The sequence below is a fragment of the Mytilus californianus genome, unplaced genomic scaffold (genome assembly GCF_021869535.1).
Source record: "Mytilus californianus isolate M0D057914Y unplaced genomic scaffold, xbMytCali1.0.p SCAF_7, whole genome shotgun sequence".
NCBI lineage: Eukaryota > Metazoa > Mollusca > Bivalvia > Mytilida > Mytilidae > Mytilus > Mytilus californianus.
The window spans coordinates 95,040,126-95,064,861 of record NW_026262723.1 but is presented as its reverse complement, the minus strand read 5'-3'; the positions used below and the strand labels follow the sequence as shown (position 1 = coordinate 95,064,861).

The window sequence follows — 24,736 nt, the reverse complement described above, 5'->3', positions numbered from 1 at the left end:
GATGTATAAATACGCAGCCACGTCCGGTCGAAATTTGGAAATAAATGCGATGCCTTGCGCAGAGAGAGAGAGACTCGCATGTTCTTTGATAACTTTTTTTTCTAGTCAAAATTCCCGCCCTTCACTCCGGTCGACAAACTTTACAGAACTTGTCTATTGCATTAATTGTTCAGTTTTTCTTGTTCTGAATATAAATGAAATATTTGCCACTGTACGCCAAGCGAACAACAATCAATTAATCAATTAATTTCGATTTTTCATTTTTGTCCTCTTGATATCTTGTTCGAGCTAGGAAACTCTGTGTTGAAGTTTTTTTAGATGTTGAAGTAATTATTGTTGTTAAAGAAATACATTTTGTCAATATTGAACTGTTTTATTTTCTGTTAGACTGTGTAATCTTGTACTAATTTTTCTGGTTGTACATTTTGGATTGTTTCGCGGTAAAAAGCGAATTTATGTTTTTTTTATATTTTGAGATAACACAAACCAACGTAAATTGAATATATGAAATACCAAAAAAAAAAACAGATTTTGTTTAATCGTATCTTTAGCACTATCACAACTTTGACTGTGTTCTGAAATAATTGACATAAAACTTTGTTAAAGTATGAGCCGTTCTTTTGTACTCTCTTTCCGAATAGAGCATATTAGCTTTCACCAATTTCATGTGACACTAGAATCTACAAAATGAACGTTAGCTTACTGTTGGACGTTAGTGTTACATAGATATAAGAAGATGTGGTATGAGTGCCAATGAGACACCTCAATCCAAGTCATAATATGTAAAAGTAAACCATTGTAGGTCAAAGTACGGCCTTCAACACGAACAGCAAGCTATAAAGGGCCCCCAAAATGACTAGTGTAAAACCATTCAAACAGGAAAACCAACGGTCTAATCTATATATGAAACGAGAAACACTTATGAACCAAACATCAACAAACGACAACCACTGAACATCAGGTTCCTGAAGGTGATAACAAATGCAGCGGGTTTGAACGATTTATCTGGCGCCAACCTTCACCCTAACCTGAGACAGTGGTGTAACAATACGACATAAAAGGACACACTATAAAACATGAATTGAAAAAAAATATGCATTCTTTACAAAATTGTGTTACTATTTGATTTAGTGTTCAATTTTAAATGAAACGAGCAAACGAAAATAAGAATATACATGCTGTATGAAATCTTAAATGAAGTACAGCAGCCGATATTATATAGTGTAGGACGGCATGATTCCATATCACTAGGTTAAGTACTTTGGACTTGCTTCCAGTAACTACGAGCATTCTTTGATACGGTATAATATTGTTTATTGTTTGTACTGGTACTTGTGTTTTTTTTGTTTTCTATAGTACAATTGTTATAAAGCTAAGTTCATTTCCTTTTCCAATTTGTAATTGTGTGTTAGTCCACTAATCAATATTAGTAAGAGGTTGGACATAAATTCCGCCATATATTCACGTGCCGGTGGTTGTCTTGTGTCATATCTTAATGTTGTTATTTAATGTTTTTATTTGGTGCTCTAGACGGATCGTTAACGATTATTGATTAATTCACACATTTATTAGACTCGGAACAAGTTCGAGCTTAACAAATTGTATAGACATCTATCTCTTGTTGTAGACTCTGTGTTTACCCTCTCGCGTCGGTGACTTGCTGTCACATTAACGCGTTAAAACCCGAAACCACCGACACACATTATTTTTTTTTCTCTGCATGTGTGTAGCTTCTTGTTGAATATAGCCCCAACTATTTTGAATTCATAAAACAAGATTTTCTTAATATGAAACGTGTATGTTATATCTTACTTTCGATTTAAATAAAGAAATACATTTGTAATAGAAAATGGAATAATTAAGTAACAATAGAATTTTAATCTATTTAATGTGACCAAGCCATGGCCGTATACGAATATACATATATCCTTCATATGTATATTTTTACATTTAATGCTGGTTAATATACATTTTTCTTTTTGTTGATCAATAAATCGACATTAATCTGATAAAATTATAAACGATATAATAACATTATAGAACGCCATTATAACATTATAAATATGAAACAAAGATGTAGGATAAATTATTTATCCCATTTCGCTTTATAATTTAATATTTGTGACAAAGTGCAGAAATTCCCCTAGTCTAGCTATAATAGAAGTTGTTTCTAACGTCAAACTAATTGTGTCCAATGATCAGTCATTCGTTTGCATATTAGTCTGAATTCTTTCCTAATTCAATTTTATTTGTTCCATAACAAAACAAATTGCTCTTTATTCCCGATGTTTTCGCAAGTAAACTGGCTTACCGTGTCTTAGAAATAAAACAAGATTAACAGGTAGCAGTTTATATATTTGTGTTTTTATAATGGCTTTTAAGTTTAACAATGTGATAAAACTGCATATTTCTGACTCTCTGTCATGCCTCATATTTCATATTTTACGACAAAATGTGATTTAAGGATAGAATTATGCCTTTTACAAGAGATTTTATTCATGTAAATGAAGTTTTATTTTTGATGAATGTCGAAGAGTTTCACAAAGGCAAAGTAATGTAATATAAAAAATGGTTAATATTATTTTATTTCTCATTGCATTGTTTATTAAGTGTACTATAAATGGTTTATACACTATGGTAAGGAAACAACACTTAATTCTTTCTTTTTCTATGAGATCAAGTTCAACATTTTAGTTTGTTTTGAAGACGTGAAAGTTTCCGGTACAGTATCATTTGGTAATTCTATCATTTCTAAACTTAAAAAACTTATTACATGGAAACAGGTGATACATACACTTGTCCATTGTTAACGACTGTAGTTGAACAATTGCCATCTTCAGCGGCGATCTTGATGTTTTATAGCGTTGGGTTGCTGTCTCATTGTAGTACATTTATTCGGTGCATTAGTACTGATTGCAGAACAAGTGTGATCCTATCTCAATATATATTTGAATGGGGGGAAATTGTTACAAAAACTTTACACGCAAATAAGTTTCACTTTGAATTCTTCTATTCTAATAAAATCTTCAAGTGACTCCATTTTGGAAATGTTAAAGGTGACTTTTTTCTAATCCCGTTTTTACATCTAAAGATCTTGCTATTGTTACACAATATGTTCGAAGCGGCCTTTGTAGAACTTTCAAAGTTATCTGTTTATATAGCCATCATTGTCAATATGCATATTTCGCATTTTATTTCTTTACTATTCTATAAATATGTATAACAGTTTTTTATTTTTAATGTCGAGATTCAAGCTTTTCATTGTTCAACGATTCGAATTTTAATAAATAACATCATTTCTCTCCAAAAGCCTGAGTCTATAAATCTTATTGTGCTTCATTAATTTTATGCCTTTATTTGATCAAGTTTAAAGTATTTTTCTAAAGGATCTTTGAAGCAGTGAAATTGAATTTTATACAAATTTCATTCCTTAATCCGTTTTCGTACATCTTATAAATGTCTTTTGATATTATCATTAATAAGTATAATTATAATGAATCAGATGATGCTAAATAGATTTAGAATGCTGTCCTCTCTATTGTTACATTGGACGAAAGTTTAATAAGATTTGGAAAAGCAATATGAAGTAGTAATCCTCTAAAAAGATGAAACCTTATTTGTAAATGACATAAGAGGCCCTCAACTCCCTAAGCAGATTACGTTTAGACAGGAGAATTCTAGTTTATATTATTATTAAGATGATAATTACCCGGATCAACGGTTGGCCATGCTTCATTATAAGCCATCAAAGGAAGTTTACACCTCAAAAACAATCTGAATTTATTAGGTAGTCAAGTATACTTACTAATCAACTTGAGAGGAGGAATCATAGAAAAATAGGATTTCATTATTTATTGGCTTTTATCAACCTATGTTACTAAGAGTTCTTTAGACACTCAAACTTGGTATTTACTGTATAATTACTACCCATTTTGTTAGTATAGATTTTATGTCCTCTTAGAAATAGTTAGAGGGTATTGTTTTACCCGGTTTCGCCACTTCTTTCATATCGAGGATATCTCGTTTGTCTAGCTTTTCTTGTAATTTTCCTTCAGTCTATAAATCTATATTGTAAATATTTTGCAGACATCATGTTTATAATGACAGCATCAAAGAAATAAATATTAGATTTAGATTTGTATTATACTCCTCCTGGGTTGTATATACTGTAATGACCTTAAGTGTCCGTCCGTCTGTTCGCAGTATGTTCGTCCTTATTTTTTGTTACAAATTACTCATCTTCTGTATTGATGATTGATTTGGTTATTTGAAGGGTGCTTTATAATGTTATTATGTGCTGTGTTGGCGGTTATCTTATCTATCTGACAGACACTTCCTGTTTGACGATACCTTGAAAATTTTCATATACCCACTGAGTATGGATGTTTTTTTTTCTCAAAGCTCAATACTTTACATGCTATCGTATAACACTTCTTGTCAGCTGTAAATATGGCTTTTCAGCAACATATTACTTGTATGCAGGAATTATCTTGATCTTTATAGCTTTAAAATGGTTGTCGAAATGATGATCTGCATTTCAAAGATGTAAAATTCTGATTTTTCCTTAAATATGACCATACGAATGACCCAATCTTTTTTTCTGTTGCTGTTTAAGAGCTAATAAATATTTATCTATATAGACAGAAATATGAATAAAAGGAGATGTTGGGTAAACGTCACCGAGACAGCATCCCAACTACAACATAACCAATAGATATCTAGTACGCAATATACATCCTTGAACTTGTATACATAATTGTTTAGGGGCAAGCTTAAGCCTGCCTCCGGGTGCTGGATTTTCTCGCTATGTTGAAGACCCATTGGTGTCCATGGGCTGTTTTCTGCTCTTTGGTCGGGTTGTTGTCTCTTTGACACATTCCCGTTTCCAATCTCGATTATATTCAATAAAAGATAAGTGATAATAGATAATATTTCAAGCTCTATACAAGTTAATAAAAATTGTGAATAAACTAAACAGAAAAATGAAAGATCAGCCATCGACACATAATTTTCCAAATAATGAAATCATTACGATATGACATACGGAAACTACTGACGAGATCCTGACTGTAGACAAGCAAATGCATGTGTGGCAGGGTTAAACTATGGTTTTTCTTATCTCAACACTTCCCGTAATGTTATTTCGCTCATTAGATTAGAAAACGTGCAAAAAAGAACATGAACTTACTACAACATAACGGTAAAATAGATAACATAACACCAAATAAATAACAAATTACAAAGTAATAAAGAACGTTGGCAGTTTCTTACAGTAAGGACTGACTTATGGTAGTCATGGGTTTATGTATGTGCGTTTTAATCATATGGTTTTCAAATATGCCAAACCTATCAATTATAAGAGACCACAATGGCTAACTGGGGTATGGAAATATGATCTTGCGGATTCTTCTATCCGTTTGTATAAAAGCAATGCTAAAGAAGACGTCAGTTTTGCAATGTGGGATGTATAGATACGCAGCCCCGTCCTTTAGAATTGGGACGTTAAATCCGATTGTCTCGTATAGGGAGAGTGCCAGGCACTCTGCATGTTTAGAAACCCTTGCAACAACTTTTTCAGGGGTACGTAGGTGACTGTTTCATGTATTTTTTTGTGTTCATATCTAACATACTATTTTGTCAATCACAGTCAAAATTTCTCGCCCCCATTCATACCGATCGACACACTTTGCAGAACTCCCGTATTAGATTTATTATTGATTTAATGTTAAATTGTGCTGGTTTATTTACAGTTTGAGACTCGACTGATTCTTTACACATATTTTCCTTTGGCATTGCAGAATTTTATATGTTTTCTGCACGGTCCATGATGTTGTTATGTGAAATCGAAAATACAGTGGCTTAAATTATCGTGTAAGAAGGCATGATTTTTTTGTATCACTAGATGAAAATGAAGTACTTTTGCGCTTGTTTTCAGTAACTTCGAGCAACTTCAATTTGGAATTATATTGTTTTATTTGTACCTGTATGTTTGTCTTCTGATATACCTAGACTGATTTATATTGATCGTTCTGCTGTGAACCTCTTTTTATTCCATTGATCTATATAAAAAGAGGGACAACGAGTACTTAAAAGTACAATTCAACCCCTGCATATGTTAAAGTGCCTGTCTAAAATCAGGAGTCTCGTTAGTGGTTGTCTCTTTACTTTGTTGATGGTAGATCTCTCGGTGCATTACGTTTGCGTGCAATACCATTACATTTGCGAGCATTACCATTACATTTGCGCGCATTACCATTACATTTGCGCGCAAAAATCATTACGTTTGCGCGCAGCTTTTGATTACATTTTCGCGCATTCTTTTACAGGTAAACTCAGGTAAATACAGGTAGATTATCATGACTTATTTATTTATTTTACTATTATTTTCGAGCAGGATAATTCCGTTTTATTGTGCACACGCACTTAGTCCAGGAAATATAAACAGATAAAAATGTAAAAAAACATAGTAACTCTAAAGATTCAAAGTACTGATTTTACATGTCGTAACGTGCACAAAAATACATGGATGTGCTGAATAAAATTGCTCATTGTAGTGAGCATGGAATGATTCCGGGCCGTTTGTAGTACGCATGGATTCTGCTGACGGTAAAGTGATGTCAAAAGACGTTGAGGAAATAGGAAATCTGATAAAATACCTTTGCAATTATTTACAGTGCATCGCCATGAAATATCTCGGACTGAAGTGTTCTGTCGATACGAATAGTAAATCCATCGTGCACAAATGATTTCCCCCAGATTTGTTTCTGACAAACGAAACTACAGGTGTGTGCCCTGACGCAACAAAATTACTTAACACTTACGTTCCCCATTTCCATTCTCAATTTTATTAAATTATTTGTTAAATCGCTATTCGGTAAAATTATGAAACAGAATGCTATTTACTCTGTAATATTTGCAATTAACTTACATGTATGTCTTTCAGCTATTACGGGATTTCTCATGATCACTGTATATTTTTTTAGAATTCAATATGAAAAATATATAATTTTAATTTACAAATAGAACATGTTCAAAATTCATATTAACTTTAGTCATATTTATTATGTATTATCTTTATTTTACCAGTGTTATTGTAAAATGAATGCGCGCAAATGTAATCAAAAGCTGCGCACAAACGTAAAATATTTTAATCCCCAAATGCGCGCAAATGTAATGCAGATCTCTATTAGTGCCTGTTAAATTGACTCACAACCTGCCTAGACTTGGGCCGATATAGAGCTTATCATATTGTAAATAGGATCATGTCTATTGTCGAAAAACTTGGTCAGCTTATGCGTATCATTTCTGGTTATATTTCATTGTTAGGTTGCTGTCTCATTGTATTGTTACCAATTTCTCCTTTAAAGCATATAATGTCAGAGATTCAAAGTGTATTCACTAATAGAATGCTATTTTGTATTTCTTTACATTTATCTTTTTCCTTTAGTATATAGAATAATTGGAGCTAATGCCATTATAAAATACGATTGTAATTATCAGCTATGCACCTAAAACTTTTGGAACGTAAAATAGTTACACAACTTAGCTGTATCGTTCCAAAAGTTTTTGATGTATAACTGATACAATCTTATCTCAATAAAGAAAGAAATCGTATTTTTCTACTATTCCTCCTCTTAAGATTTTTTCTTTTGAACAGGCACAATTTTTTTTAATATTTTAGGACAGTTTTCCTATTGCAGGACAGCTTTACACATAATAAATGAAATAAAGCAGTAGTTAACAATTTTTCTATAATCGATTTATTTTATTTTATTTTATTTTTATTTATTTTTATCTATTTATTTATTATTGATATCATTTTTTAATGGTTATTGTGTTGTAAATACTATTTGTTTATTAGAAAACAATTCATTTTCTTCGCAAAATGTTGAACGATAATAGCGATAATGCCGATTCTGATTTTAAGATAAAGGATATAAGCCGATGAGAGCTACGTTATTGACCACAGGTTGGGTTTATGAGAAGAAAGCACATGGCCATTCTTATTATTTTGAATGCGTAAAATTGTTTTTGTAAATTGTTAATAATATTATGAAATAAAATATTATATGAAATTTCATTATTACATTAAGAAAACAAAGAATAACGTTGATATTAAATGACCCATTTTAATTTCTTCTTTTACTGTTCATTTTATTTGTATATTAGACAATTATCATTCCTTTTCTGTAGGTCAAAAAATTACCACTTCATAACACTGAATGAAATAAAAGCCTGTATGTGAAATTCAACAAATTCAGCAATGTGAAATCAATTATAAATTATAAAATTTAACCCAAAAAATCAACAATTCTTCCATCATAACTGTAAAAAATGTACAACTATGGTTTCTTGCCAATTATGATCCCGACCGTTCTTGACTATATATATAATTTACTTTACTGGGATTCACTTTGAAATATATTTCGTTTAAAAACTATTTTTGAGAGGAAGCTAGTTCGACGGAGATTATTTTGTTTCTATTTTGTGTATTATTATTATGAAATAACTGTTTGTCTACACAATTTAATAATACAGTCTTCTGCAAGAGATATACGATATATTCATTATATTTATGCTTTTCCTAAGAAAACGGACATTATACCTGTATTTCAGAGAAGAAACCGGTAAAATTTTCTCTAATTTCCGACTCAATTTTCAATACGACTATGATGTCATTTGGTTTGTTCCTTTTCTTCTAATCTAATTGTAGTGCTTGATATTCCATTAAGGAATTGAATGTTAAACTAAAATATAATATAATTACCTAATCTTCAGTGATTTACGGGATGGTAATATAATACCACAGTTATTGACAACTAAAACAAAAACAAAGTATTATTTTTGTTCTATTCAGCATCAGTTATTTCCTAATTCAATTAATAATCGATGAACACGTGTAAGACAGTACGTTCGTGTTGCCATTCTTTCTCCGGTAAGCCCACTTTGTCAAGCACATTTGATATGTCACCAATGATTATCCTCCTAATCATATGGTGGGCATGGCTTAAAGCCTGTCTTTGACTGTCTAATTGAAGATTACATGCCATAAACTGAATTACTGAAGATGTTTGCAAATCGGAATCAGCAATATTACAAATTATGATAAAACACTTAGTGAAGTAAGGCTCACTGATGCTTGGAGATAGTGAGTAAATTATATTATCTACAGAGAAGAGATCATTCTTAGTGTTCGCCATTTAAGGTAAGGCAAATTTTTTATTTCTTAGAAAATAAATGTGATTTTTCTTTGTGTTTAAACATAATACAGAGATTTGTTTCTATACAAGCTAGGTAATTATTAATTTTTTATTTGATGTATTTTTTATGTATATATAAATTATAAGATTTTTTATCTCTTTATTAGTGGAAGTAATGTTTTAACCAATTCCAAAAGAAGTCTTTTGTTTGCGCATTACGAAAATCATTCAAAATTACAGAATTTTTACAAACATCAATCATGCATGACACTTTTATCTCAATATCGGTTATCTAATTTGTTAAAAAAAATATTTTTCAGGTTGTAAGATTTGAATTTGTTGTAAAGATGTTTTGCTTTCACTGTCCACCAAGCTTCCACCCAGCTGCCCGTCAATATGGTATGGATCTAACACCATACCAACACCATCACAATCCTTGTAAGTATTCATTCTTAACACATTTCCTTAATTGTTTTTTTTTTTTATTTAAAATGTTTATTTTCATTCTTCAAAATTAAAGGTGTGTTATTTATATTAGGACCCTACATGTATTCTTCTTTATAGCGACTTTTTTAATGGTAGCTTCAATTCTTCAACATTGCCCATGCTTTTTCAGTTAGTTAGTTGTGGCGCTTTGCAGATTTTTTCTAAAGACTTTAATAGAGGTAGCGGTTGTAAAATAAATGATATGAAATATATCAAATTAAAATATTTCAAAGGCACTTTTCAATGATGACATTGTTGTACCACAGAAAAGGTTACAACAAAACCGAAATTTCATCTCTTTCACGGGTAATGGTTGTTCGGATGCAGTTTATCTGTTTATCCTTTTAATTTTTCCATTATCATTGTTTTCTTTTCGGGTAGGTTTTACTTAAATTTTGTATCGTATAAGCAATATCTGAGAACATCAATTTCAGAAATTCGAGTTTTCTATACGTACTAACTGCATAAATAACTGGAGTGTTTCATAAGGTACGGTTTCATATAACATGATATTTAATAAGAAGTTTGAGGATATACTAAGCGAAAAGTATAGAAACACAACAAATCGAAAAAGACAGACAAAGCCTAAAAGAAAAGACAAAACGACAGTCATTTTACAGTTATGCATAAATGTTTGATTTGAATATTCACCTATCTTTACAGGATTTTATTTATTCGTTTTACTTTATACTGATATATTAACTTTATTTTATTTTATCTTTGCTTATATACAACTATCGCTTGAATTGAATACTCTCAGTACATCGTCAAAACTAGAAACGACAGTAATTTTACAGTTATGCATAAATGTTTGATTTGAATATTCACCTATCTTAACAGGATTTTATTTATTCGTTTTACTTTATACTGATATATTAACTTTATTTTATTTCATCTTTGCTTATATACAACTATCGCTTGAATTGAATACTCTCAGTACATCGTCAAAACTAGAAAAATGCAAAAACTGCCCTTTGTTTGTTCACATGGTGAAATAGAGTAAGGGAAAGTCGAGAAGTTTTAAAAGTACATTTCTATGGAAAGTACGTATAAAGTCATCTGTACGAAACAAATATCCTATTCATATGAAATCATTATATAACAGTTTGCTATGATTTGTTTAGAAAACATGGGCCATGTAAATGAAAGTATCCAAGGATATGTTCTAAGATATGTCTTAGGACCTTATTTACGATGGATTTAGGACGTGTCTGAGACATGTCTTAGGATGAAAAACAAAGCTGTCTTAGGACAGCCCTAGCTACGATTGTCCTAGGATAATCCTTTAAGACTATCCTAACATATTTATATAATTATTAAAAATATGTAGAGAATTAAATGAAATATATTTTAATGTATTTCAGTATATATGTAAAGGGGGATGTCGCATCTTTTACGAAGAAGAAAAAATAAAGCAAAATAAAGTTTTAATGTAATACTAAAAAATGCATTATTATATACTATTAGAAATCATGAATACATTTTCATACAACAACCAAACTAAATTGTCACAAAACTTTATTATAGACTATTATCGTGTTGCAATTTAAGCTCTTTAAACTAGTTTTGTCCTTTGGCCCACTCGATTTCATTACATGTATTGAAATAGCATAAGTAAGAACAGAATTCCAATTTTTTTTTAAACCGAAATTCACAAATTCTGCTAGGCGACGTTAATAAGCACAGGGGAATTTTTTTCAGCAAACTATCAAATGTGGCGACGATAAATATTAAAAAGAAGACATGGGATAGCATCTGCGCAAAGATACATTCTTCAAACTTTAATTATTATCTTAAGACCTATCATGTTCAAAATCCGGCTCACTATGTCAGTCTTATACAAAGCAGGGTTCATATTTTGATCACATTTACATTTTCTCCGGTCGTGATATGCATGTAATGTTTGCCACTGGAGGTGATCATCAATTCATCAAATTTTGATTGAAATAGATTTATTTTATTTGATGGGATCTTTTATTTGGCATAGCGAGTTCATTTTGAAACTTTCTACAAAGTTTTAGAATCATTGGTCTAGAAAGCCTATTTTTTGCAAACAATATCAACATCGTCCAAATAAACTAATTGATTGTCTCTGTCCCTAAACGCCCTGTTTCGGCGAATGTTATTTGCACGTCGTCTTACATAAACATACAAAGCGGCCATATTTGTTGTTTTTATTTCGACTTAGGACATAGTAACTTTTAGGACTATCCTAAGACACCTATATATTTGTCTTAACTTTAGGACAAAATGTAGGACATATGTTATATTAGGAGACTTTCATTAACCTGACATAGGACTAAGACGTATCCTACGACCATCCTAAGACACGTCCTAGTTCTAAGACAACTTTGTTGACATGGCCCCAGGATTAAAAAATATATTTATTTGAATAAGAATAAATTTATTATCTGTAGAATACGTCTTTTCATAATTCTTGATACTTGTTGTCTGGATATAATGTCTCCGGCTTTATAGTGTCGTCTAAAATGGTTATCGTATACATTTTGTAAAAATGTATATGTGGAGCATAGTTCATTAAAACATAAGGAGATTCTGTCAATAAGACAACAACCAAACAATGGAAATAGTTAAAACGCCATCTAGGAGTAATACACATGTTATCAAACATATGGGGGTAAATATTACATCAATGATATAGATTTAATATCACAGGTCAACAGGGGTATAGAAATATGACCACCTGGAGGTTCTCCTAACCGGCAGTAAAACCTATGCTAAAGATGGGCGTCCGTTTTGCTGTGCGGGATGTATAAATACACAGCCACTGGGGACGATAACTCCGATGCCTCTTGAAGAGAGAGTTTCATGTTCCTTGCAGGTTAAAGAATATTAGCAGCAGCTCATTGAAGGGTCCATATGTGGTTTGTTGCAAGGCGGAATTTCTATCCCTATCCAACCTGCTTTTTTTCCCTGGTGGTATCTAAATTTCCCGCCTTTCATGCTGATCGACTAACTTTGCAGACCCCACCTACTGAAATATTTTGTTTCGTCAAGAATACCGGTATACAGAAAATATTTACCAACAAGCAACAGCCTATTAGATTAAATAAAACTATTGCAAAATAGGTCTGACCAATATCCACCGAATATGTTTCATTAACGAAGTCAAAAACATAAATTCGTGAAATGTTAATGAATACCAAAGAGCCATAATGCTGAAACTTTAAAAACATTTTTAAAAAAGTCATCCCACTTTTAAATCAATATATTATTCAGCGCTAAACATTGCTGTTCAAAGCAAAAATCTGGTTAATGAATTTTACATTTTCTTCTAAAATTATGCATCGAAGGACATGCATAACCCAAACGAACTCCAAGAAACCAGATCCCTGCCTAGCAATACTATTAGTATATGTATATTGAAGTAAGTAAATACAATTATATCCTTTAACATGTTGGGCCGGGATTCTTATACACGTCCCCAGGTAGTGCTCGACAACTGTGTCAAGTTTCATCAATATCCGTCAAGCCGTTATGAGAAGTTGCGCATACAAGGCACATGGACAGTCAGACAAATTGCCAGATATATAGTCAAATAGAAAGACAGACTGACGGACAGACATATAGGACCTATAGACCCCTTAAAATTGTTTTTTGCGGGAGATATAATAAATGAATCACAATGTAATTGGTATCTGAAGAACAAAACATCTTCAGTTATGATAAAATCTTGGTTGAAGATTTCCTTATTCATTTTTTGCTAATATAATCAAGTCAACATCCTTCAACATTGGTATTTATAGCCATTTTAATCATATATGATATGAATTCAGGTTCATAAAAATGATAAAATGTTGTTACCATCCTTAGAGTTCACACATAAAGCCATCATGTTTATTTCAAACCATATAAAATGCAATTCATAGGATATCACTTTTCTTAAATTAAAAACAACTAAATTAAACTACGGAATATACTTAACTTTTATCTAATATCTCTTTTATTTGATGGTATTTATGACATCGAAAGGATTAACACAATTGACATGCTATAATTTGCACCTCCTTTGTCTATCTGTCTTTTATACTCGAGCACAAGGAGCGCTTGGGTTACTTGTTACGATACTTTTTTTCATAGCTAGTCTCGTCCATGCACGAAACATTTGCCACTGAGCGTTAAGCATCCAACAATCAATCAATCAATCATTGCTAGTCGAGTAATATCCTGCAAATAGCTAAGATACCTACCAAATACATTTACTTCTTCTGTATTACAATCTTTCGGCGGTCTTTACACAAAAATATTCATTTAAACTTCTTTCCTAAATTATATTCTACTATTTGCATACGCGCATGAAATTTCTCATAACTTTATCATATTCTGTAAATTTTCAGCTATTCAGGAATTAAATATATAACTTACCTCTATAGACGCCTGACTTGTAAAAAAAATCATACACCTCTCAAACGAAAACCATTTTTGTGATTTTATTTTATATATGGACACCGTGAAGTGTGCCAGGAGTCTTCTTATTCAAACATCTTTATATCAAGCCTCTACGTCTATCAACTTTCTTTACTATACTTATGAGAAATACCTTAAAACATTATTAATTACCCTAATTTTAAGTTTCAACAAACCTTTGTTATATAGTTTCTACACATGAATTCTATAGAACAGAGTTGTGTGTACTTTTGCAGATTTTCTTAGCCCAACTTTTTTTTGAAAATCATGTTCTCAGTTCTGTAAAAATTTTCAGTCCATTAGCAGAATTGGCAGTGCCTCATCCCTATATTTAGAAAATTCGATTGTTAATCTAAAATCTGCCTCTGTGAATGTTGAACACCAGGTAAATACTGAATACTATTAGGTTTTTATGCCCCAACTGTGATAGTAGACGGGCATTATGTTTTTCGGTCTGTGCGTCCGTTCGTTCGTCCGTCCGTCCGTCTGTCCCGCTTCAGGTTAAAGTTTTTGTTCAAGGTATTTTTTGATGAAGTTGAAGTCCAATCAACTTGAAACTTAGTACACATGTTCCCTATGATATGATCTTCCTAATTTTAATGCCAAATTATAGTTTTGATCCCAATTTCACGATCCACTGAACATATAAAATGATAGTGCGAGTGGGGCATCCGTGTACTATGGACACATTCTTGTTTTATATCATTATATAAGAAAAACAATTGTTTTAAAAAGTCCTAATCGTTTAACTATCAGGTGTATTTACGACAGAATAGACTTGGATTGAAGTGAACGTACATTTTTAACCTCGTCACCGCTTGAAGCAAACCGGAGTACAAAACGTAACAAAATAATGTCATGAATGCATATTTATTACTTACAAAATGAATTTAGAGTGCGAAATGAATGTGCGCATATGATTTTCTTACAGACCTTCAGTTTAAGAATACAAATATGAACATTCCACTGGTTTATAATTTTATGGTCATGTCAACTTATATTTTCATGACCAGTCAAAGAACACTGTCTGTTGATATTTCCTTTATTATTTCCTCTATACGAGTATATGATAACTTTATTGAATATAATATGATTGAATATAATTACAATATTCGATTAATTTCTCCTTCTATAGTTTTGATATTTTATCTTATGGTTATTGTAGTGTTTCCTTTACAGAATGACATATATCATGTAATAGAGATATCTTATATTTATTATGGATGTACTTAGGTGAAATTAAAAAAATCTAGAATTTAAAATTGATACTATAAGTCAGAAGAGTATTAGTTAAGGAACAAAATAAGCTAAACATATTGATAGGTTATGGAGCTCCTTTTCGAGATATTTTTTTTTCAAATAGCGGGAAAAAACTGACTGTTCAAAGTTTCTATGAATTAAGGTACAAAAACATGTAATATCTAAAAACTATATTTCTGCTTCGTGATTTATATTATCTGCCTTTGACAGAAAAAGTTAAAAAAATATATACTCTTGGCAGAATAATTATAGCAAATATCATTAGAAAGAAAGGGAAAGATAACGATTCTGTCCCGAATTGGCACTAAAATCTTATACTTTGCAAAATTCATGGAAAGACTAAGCTTAGTATCATAAATAATGAATTGCATCAAGATTAGAATTATCCTCGAACGGGTTGTGTTATGGAAATTATAACAAATTTATTTTCGTAAAGTATTTATGCCCTACCCAGACGGAAAGGTAGCAAACTATAGCAATCGAATAGGCTGGAGTCTCACATCTATTGCTCTTTGATATCGGAGATGAATTTCACTACCGCTTGTCATGCAAGTTTCTAAAAAAAAGAAAGTGAAACCTTTTTTTTCCATTTTTTCAATTATGTTTACTTAAAATATGGTGTTTTACAGTTCTTCAACTATAACACCTTCAAAAATATATGGACAACAATATCTTGAATTAAAATAAATACTTTGAACACCTTTAATATAATCCGATTTTCTCGGTAAATTGAACCAAAAATCTTTCTAACACAATGTTTAATATAACAAGAGTGCACACACTGAAATGTCTCGCCTTCTTTTCTGACCATTGATTTTATGTTGATAGTCCTAGATATAAAGCTTTACTAAAAGTATCACATAAACTTAACATGATCCAAGAAAATGAGGTCAAGGTCAGATAAACCAAACCGGAAATACATGTACACCTTACAATCATTCAATACACCAAATATAGTTGACCTATTGCTTATAGTTTCTAAGAAACAGACTTAAACAGGAAAATTAAACATTGACCAATGAACCATGAAAATAAGGCCAAGGTGAAAAGAACCATGCCAGACAGACATGTACACCTTACAATCAATCTATGCATTAAATATAGTTGACCTATTGCTTATAGTATCTAAGAAACAAACTTAACCATGAAAACTTAACATTGACCAATGAACCATGAAAATGAGGTCAAGGTCAGATGTTATCTGCCAGACAGACATATACACCTTACAATCATTCCATACAACAAATATAGTTGACCTATTCGTTATAGTTTAAGAAAAACAGACAAAAACACAAAAACTAAACACTGAGCAATGAACCGTGAAAATGAGGTCAAGGTCAAATAAAATCTGCCAGACTGACATGTACATTGTAAAATATTTCCATACACCAAATATAGTTGACCTATCGCATATAGTATTAGAAAAAAAGACCAAAACACAAAAACTTAACTTTAACCACTGAACCATGAAAATGAAGTCAAGGTCAGATGACACCTGCCAGTTGGACATGTACAACTTACAATCATTCCATACACCAAATATAGAAGACCTTTTGCTTATAGTATCTGATATATGGACTTGATCACGAAAACTTAACATTGTTCACTGATCCATGATATGAGGTCGAGGTCGGATGAAAACTGTCTGACGGGCATGAGGACCTTGCAAGGTACGCACATATCAAATATAGTTATCCTATTACTCATAATAAGAGAGAAATTAACATTCCAAAAAATCTTAACTTTTTTTTCAAGTAGTCACTAAACCATGAAAATGAGGTCAAGGACGATGGACATATGACAGACGGAAACTTCATAACATAAGGCATCTATATACAAAGTATGAAACATCCAGGTCTTCCACCTTGGAAAATATAAAGCTTTTTTTAAAAGAAGTTAGCTAACGCCGCCGCCGCCGCCGCCGGATCACTATCCCTATGTCGAGCTTTCTGCGACAAAAGTCGCAGGCTGACAAAAATTATGTAAACATTTCATCTGTCAAGAATATTTCAGTGTTTGACGATTACTCGTTGTTTATTGCAAAATAAAGAGTTCGAATCAGTCAGAGGTATTTCATTCATGGGCAATAAACAAACAAAGTCAATAAGAGTACATAATTCTGTCAATAATATCTTCTATGTATTCTTGATAGTTTTAATGAGTGTAAAATGTATCGATATTAAAATTAGATGCGAATAACCCAGTTTATCAAGTAGATTGTAAATTATATACGACAAAAATAAATATATAATGTGTTATGTCTTGGCTTCTATTTTATTTTGTTGACTCGGATACAAAGAAAGAACAATTAATAGAAGCAAACTCACAAGACGTGGTCATATGAAGATTTTAATATGCACAAACTTCTTTAAGATTTTGTTTTATAGATCGATTATGATAATAAGATTTTCAAATAATGTTGCATATGATAGTTTGACATGTTTAAATAAGTCTCCAATCTTTAGTCTTTATATTTCTTATTGAGTTCAGAAGTTCTTGAAAACCTGTGTGCCGGTTGAAACCAAATCGGGCGGTTTAATTTATTGGCTAAGTTCATTGTCTTATGTTTTTCTTTTAATGCTTTGAACTATTGTTATTATCGAAATGATTAACAAATTCCTGCGACATTTCGTTTCTGTAGGCAATAAAATTATGTTGCTTTTTATCACTAATGAATTCACTATATTGATATTTTATAGTATTTTATCCGGCTTCGTTTCTGATAGAGCTTTTAATTCTACTCTTTGTCGGAAAAAAGTGTCTAGAACATATTGTGGCTTGTGTTAATTTCGATAGAAGCTAATATTTCTTGGCTATCCTAATATAATTTATCTATTAAATGAATCCTGGTCTAAACACGACGTTTAGCACGTTGTTTTATTCAATCAAAGACCAATCGTTAAAGCATCTCTCACGCTACAATCCGTAGGCTGTGACAAATAGATCAAACTAATTCCTTCTGGCACGCAAGCGTGTGCAAATGGAGAAATGTGATAGGACTTTAATCATATTTACACACACTATTAAGGTATCCTTGTTGTAAGAAATCTTATAACTCCCATCGGTTCAATTAAATTACCTTTGAAAATTTAAACCTTGTAAGACACAATTAATGTAATGATGACTGTGAAAATGTCATACAAAAGCCGGAAACCAGAAAGCACCTGCTTTCAGCTAATTAACTCAACAGGAATTTCTTACCTGTCAGAATCACGAAGTTTACAGATGCTTTGATAAAAATAAAACAGTGCATATCGGCTTTGAACGGTTCTAGGTTTTCTCTTAGATTTCAAATATCAAGAAGTGAAAATGAATATTTCCTTTAACGTCTTTGTAATGTAATCTAATTAACGGGACTTTTTCATTTAATTAAAAATTCTCGTTCACTCTGACATGTTACTTTTACTATACCAGAAACCTAAGTTTAATATGTCTCTAACTGAACATATAAATTTCAAGTAATTCTTCTACGTTTTCGTTTACGTATGTATAGTGTGTAGGTTGAGCTGGTGACCATAAATAGAAAAAAAACACCTTAACAATGAAAAGTCAAATATTTTATAAAAGAGAGGCAGAGGATACCAAAAGGATACCTAAACTCGTAAATCGTTGACAAACCGACAACGTCATGGCAATGAACGAAAAACGATCATAAGAAACAGTTTTCAAAACACCACATAGAAACTTAAAGATTAAGCAACACGAACCCCACCAAAAAAGGAGTGATCTCAGATGCTGCGGAAGGATAGTCAGATCTTTATAGAAATCTTTACAATTAATAACGATTTGCGAACATTGATAAGATGTTCTTATTGCTTTGTGATGAAGGCTCAACGATAGTAAATAGATATAAGAAGATGTGGTATGAGTGCCAATGAGACAACTCTCCATCCAAGTCACAATTTGTAAAAGTAAACCATTATAGGTCAAAATATGACCTTCAACACGGAGCCTTGGCACACACCGAACAGCAAGCTATAAAGGGCCCCAAAATGACAAGTGTAAAACGATTCAAACAGGAAAACCAACGGTCTAATCTATATAAAAAACGAGAAACGAGAAACACTTATGAACCACATCAACAAACGACAACCACTGAACATCAGGTTATCACTGTCGACTCACTCATCATTGTTCTTCGTGTCCTCTCTTGTTTCTAAGATTTGTGAGTTGGTTGATTTGCCGAAAACGTGTGGGAATTATTTTGTTTTTAAACGAAGTGGATAATTTTGTTTTATATTTTTTTAAATGGATTGTTGAAATTTAGAAATAAGAGTATTAATTTTGTAGATTTTGAGTAAATATATACCCATGTTATTCTCTCAATTTTCTTACGAAAGAAAGTTCAATAGCTTTAGTAACAGTGTGCTGTTTGAATTGTCATTTTTTCCCCTTTTATTTCAAAATTTGTTACGTGAGTAATTGCATCAAGAATTCCGAAAAATCTCAAATAATGCAAATAAATAACAAAAACAAACAAAAAATTACAAAAGTCATTTTTTTTTTAAATTAAGTCATTTGTTTTTAAATTTTAGATTCAGGATATGGTTTACATACAGAGTTCCAGGATGACAGTTTTGCAAGACGTAAACAAAGAAGAAATCGTACAACTTTTACTCTTCAACAGGTATTCTTTTTTTATACTAAGCACAGGTATATATCTTCAGGATCTTGTTTTCATTAATGGGTACAATGTACTATAATAAATTATTGTACAACAAACGGTTTCTGATATGAACGATATAACTATTCAACAAGTATTTTTTTTTAAACTGAGAGCAGATATTTATATGACGTCTTTTTTATGACCATTCAATGAACATAGAATTTAGATAGTGTGAGCGGGACATGATGACAAATGTACACCTATTCTTGTCAATTTCTTGTGTATGTTTGTCACGAAAGGGAAGTTCTGTGATAGAATTTTGAAACAGTTGTTGTTTGTAAATGTATAAAAAATGTAAATAAAACTTTGACGTTTTTAACTAAGAACACTAAGACCCCAGAACAATACACCAACAACGAATTTGGTATCAAAAGATTATTTAATATCAGTTACATTGAATTTATCAAGCAGCACTTCTTAATTTTAATTAATAGTTTTTGGAAAAATGATGATTCTATGAACGTTTTGTTAGATTTAACGTTTTGTTAAATTGTAACTTGACCTTACGAAGAACTTAATCAAATTGTGTGATGATATTGCCAATGTCATATATTGAATATATTTAGTCTCCAGCGATCTGACCAAAATGGTTTGAAAGTTTGCATCCAGTATTCATCTTTTTCATCTGTTTTCATCCTTTTATTCCTCTTAGCTTGAAGAGTTGGAAAAAGCATTTGCACAGACTCATTATCCAGACGTTTTTACACGAGAGGATTTAGCAATGAGAATAAATTTAACAGAGGCAAGAGTTCAGGTAATATATAATAATAATAATAATAATAATAATAATAATAATAATAATAATAATGTTCCTGTTTTTCTTTATATTACCAATACTGCAGAGCTCATATCTATTTGATATCGCCGTCTGTTAGTCATTTTCAACTTGCCTTACTTTTAAACATTTATGTTTTATCAACCAACAAAATGTGTAACATATTTTCTTTATTTCGACAAAAACTTCTTTTGAAAAAAGTATTTACGAGAACATGTATGCAATTAATGAATATCGTGACGTAAAGGAGTTTTTTTTTTGTATATTTTTTGGTGGTTTATCCGCAATTTATCTAGCGTCATTTATTAACTCTGTGAAATGACGTAAATGCTCGAGATATTTTGTATGAAATTGTTTTTTGTTTGTTTGTTTATTTGTTTGTTTTCGTTTGTTTGATTTTTTTATATTTTTTTTCTCAACACTCAACAAAATAAAATCCATAAAGTTCAACGATAAATATTTTTTTAATAAAGGTTTGGTTCCAAAACCGGAGAGCTAAATGGCGCAAAAGTGAAAGATTTACTGGTCAGCCTAAGCATAACAAATCTGAGATGATAGATGTTGGAAATGAGGAATCACATGACACAACAATAAACCCTTTGGCAGACGATCAAAGTGACATTGACCTTGAAAAGGTAACAAGCTCTGAAATTTGCGTTGACATGTGTCAGTCTGATGACGATCATGACGATGATTTTTTGAATGAGGAACCGGGATCAGTTGAAACGGCAGAAAAAAATTCGAATAGTGCAGAAAAACCAAATGAATTGGAAAATGAACACTTCCAAGAAGAAAATAAATCAAATGACATATCACAACAAGAACAAGAAAATTCAAGAAATGACAATATAACAGAGGAGACATCATCAATATGTAACGATCAGTCATCCACAAGCACATCTAAAGACAATGATATCAAACCCCCGACCTCTCCAACTCAGTCAACTTCTTTGCGAACGGGACTTAATTTTCTGTCAACACCTCAGCATATGTGTCCTTCGTCATCTCTCCTGATGAACATGGCAAACCAATCACAAGACAATATATTTCTGCAGAAACAACAACCATTCCTGCAAACATCTTTCATGCAGACGTTAATAGCTCTTAATAATAATGCCAGCACCAGACCACCAATGATGCCACTTATGGAAGGGTAAGTTTCTTTAACCTTAAATCTCTATAAAAGAAATAATAGTTTTACATGCAACAACACATGTACACTTAATACACACAAAAACAATTAGTATCTTACATTTACCGAAAACACATGAAATAAAATATATAAACAGGGATCAAAATAGGAAATTTATCAATGTCATTAAATGAAAATTATAAAAGTATATTCGTCTTTAGATTTATAGGTTTATACATATATCAAGTTTAACAAAACAAAATTTCCTTATAGTAAAGTGAATTTCGAAAGATACATTTTTTCAAATTTTAAACCTTCTTTTTTCATTTTCCATTTTTCCACTTGTCATACCAATTAGGTTTATAGCTAAGTCTTAGCAGACTGTTGGGTATGCTCCATTGCTCTACACTCAGTAGGACAGCGTAGTTAAATATTATTGGTTGTTATAACCAAATAACTATTTCATCTTATTGTTTGACTTTTGCTCTATAAAAAGAATTAGTAATTTCTTGTCGTCTCTAGACGCACCAATCTATAAATTGTTTGCAAAGATAGCTATTTCATTAAATTGAAAGACGAATTATTCTAATCCCTTCATCAACACTTCATATGTCAATTGAACACGAACTATAGAATTAAGTTTATATTTACTTTGCCATTGAATATTTTTTATGAAGTTGTCGTCTTACAAGATTATATTGTTAATTGGTTTCGTTAATTTTGAAAATCGATGACATAACTTTCTTAATTAAATGATAAGATTAGAAAAAAGATGACGATTTGCTGAATATTTATGTAAATAATTCATATCTTTCAGAAATCAGTACAAAAACTACTTTGAAAATTACTTTACACCACGACATTTTCTACCAACCATGACTCATCCGGCTTTTAAAGGTAAGACAGTTCACAAAGCAGAAAAGTTCAAAGATTAACTTTTTTTTTATTTTAGAGAATTTTGCTTGAAATTAGATACCATTTTCACAATAATTCAGAAAATGACTATTCTTTCGGAACTATGGATAACACCAGTTCTGGCTTTCGGAACAACTAAACACTCTAAATTAATGACATGATAGTTTACTTATCGTAGTTCTGTTGGTTCCTTTATAGTTTAGTAAAATTAGTTTTATATTGTCCTAGCGATTCGGGATTTCCTGGTATTCTATTAAAGTTTACAGAACGCGTGTAGTGCGCACAATATTCGTTATCATGCGTTTTTAACCACAAACGAGTTGTCATCGACGTTGTTGGATAAACGAGGGTACCATCTTCCCGTAGCCTGTGTTTCGATACTGACATGATTTTATGCACACATTTTATATTCAACTCTCAATTCATAAATTATAAAGATGCACTTAAACTGTACAGTTGGCACTCCCTCAGACAAAGTTGCCGGTAGACGATTTTGATTATTCTATCTAAGTCCTCTTTTTCTTCTTATATGGTGCTTCTTTATTCAAACTTTAGCTTTTAAAAATGTTCATGATATAAGCAGGGCAGGGTGTTTCTTGACTTGGTTAAGGCGCAAGGGTTTTCTTATCTTTGAGGACCTTGTAATAATTTTTAGCAGAGAGTTTTGTGGCACCCATTATTATTGTCGGTAAATTTTCTCCAGTATCATCCCTGATATTGTCTCATGGGCATCTGTATCATATCCAGATTTTGATATGTTCCAATGTGTGAAGACTGGTTACGATTTAGATTGTCTTTATGTTACACAATTTAAGCTGTATTTTATAATTAACTATTAATTATTGTACCAAACTGTATTTATTTGATTTTGATAAAAAACATTTTACCAAAACAAAATGACTTGCGTTATAAAACTTTCAGTAAACAAATGTAACATTCATTAGTAGTATTTGAGGGGGGAGATGCAAATTATGTACTTATGTGATTTGTGAATTAATGTTCTTTTTCAATGTATTATAGCGGCTTGTTTACCATTTTGTGGATGCTACACTAAGAAGCCAGAATGTACAACACCAATGCTACAGCCAGACCAAAGAACATCTAGTGTAGCAGAACTACGAAGAAGAGCCAGGGAACATTCCGAATCACTGTGTAGTACACCGATACATGAGAACCATTGAGTTGGGAAACTATTGATATACTATCGGCAACATCTGGTGCAAGCTTTTAATGGTCAGGGGTACTGGAAAGACGTTATTTGATTAAAAAAAACCTTGATTTTGCTGTGATAGAAAATGATAAAAATTGGGTTTATCAATGATTACCAACAGTTGCATATAAGCCAACTGCTTTAATGAAGACGTTTACTGACTATAACTTGTATATTTAACTTTTATGTAATGGAAACAGGGTTATTTTGAATTAGTCGATGGGAAAAGTCATTTAAAAGGATAATTTAGTTATTTATTTCTATTGACTAATTAATTTTTACTTATATAATTGATCATATTATGTATTGGATATTAAAGTAAAAATAAGTAATAAAGTATGCGTTTTTTATTGTCCTTTAGATGGCTTAGATCTTTTGTTTGCTTGTCATATGTTTTTTGTTTTCATGGCATAACGTCATAAGGATCCAACTAAACATCACTTTATAGACATATTTGAAATTGCCTCTGGATATTTAGATGACACATTTTCTCTTATTCTAGCCGATTTATTCTTTCCTCGATCGTTTTTTTTCCTCTCTAATTCTTACTCGTCTCAATACTTGTCACAACTATTCCTGGTTCATCGTATGGCGTTTACATATTTAAATTGATACGTTACGCTCGTGTTCATGGTATACGGAATTCATTAAAAGAGGTATGCTC

General features: G+C 31.5%; 1 protein-coding gene across 1 annotated transcript; it reads left to right on the top strand.

Annotated features, from left to right (window-relative positions):
- Window positions 1–8,836: 8,836 nt before the first annotated feature.
- On the top strand, window positions 8,837–24,107 carry LOC127708796 (diencephalon/mesencephalon homeobox protein 1-B-like). The gene is made up of 7 exons (XM_052213922.1): window positions 8,837–9,205; window positions 9,521–9,638; window positions 19,910–20,001; window positions 20,693–20,794; window positions 21,289–21,968; window positions 22,765–22,844; window positions 23,883–24,107. The coding sequence occupies exons 2-7, from the start codon at window positions 9,548–9,550 to the stop codon at window positions 24,041–24,043; spliced, it is 1,206 nt and encodes a 401-aa protein (XP_052069882.1). The 5' UTR covers window positions 8,837–9,205; window positions 9,521–9,547; the 3' UTR covers window positions 24,044–24,107.
- The last annotated feature ends 629 nt before the right edge of the window (window positions 24,108–24,736 follow it).

What these genes read in the sequence shown, in the direction of transcription:
- LOC127708796 (XM_052213922.1), top strand. Translation starts at nt 9,548, where the DNA reads ATGTTTTGCTTTCACTGTCCACCAAGCTTCCACCCAGCTGCCCGTCAA. An exon ending in TAACAGAGGCAAGAGTTCAG is followed by an intron (nt 20,795 to 21,288) that starts GTAATATATAAT and finishes TTTTTAATAAAG; the next exon opens with GTTTGGTTCCAAAACCGGAG. An exon ending in ATGATGCCACTTATGGAAGG is followed by an intron (nt 21,969 to 22,764) that starts GTAAGTTTCTTT and finishes CATATCTTTCAG; the next exon opens with AAATCAGTACAAAAACTACT.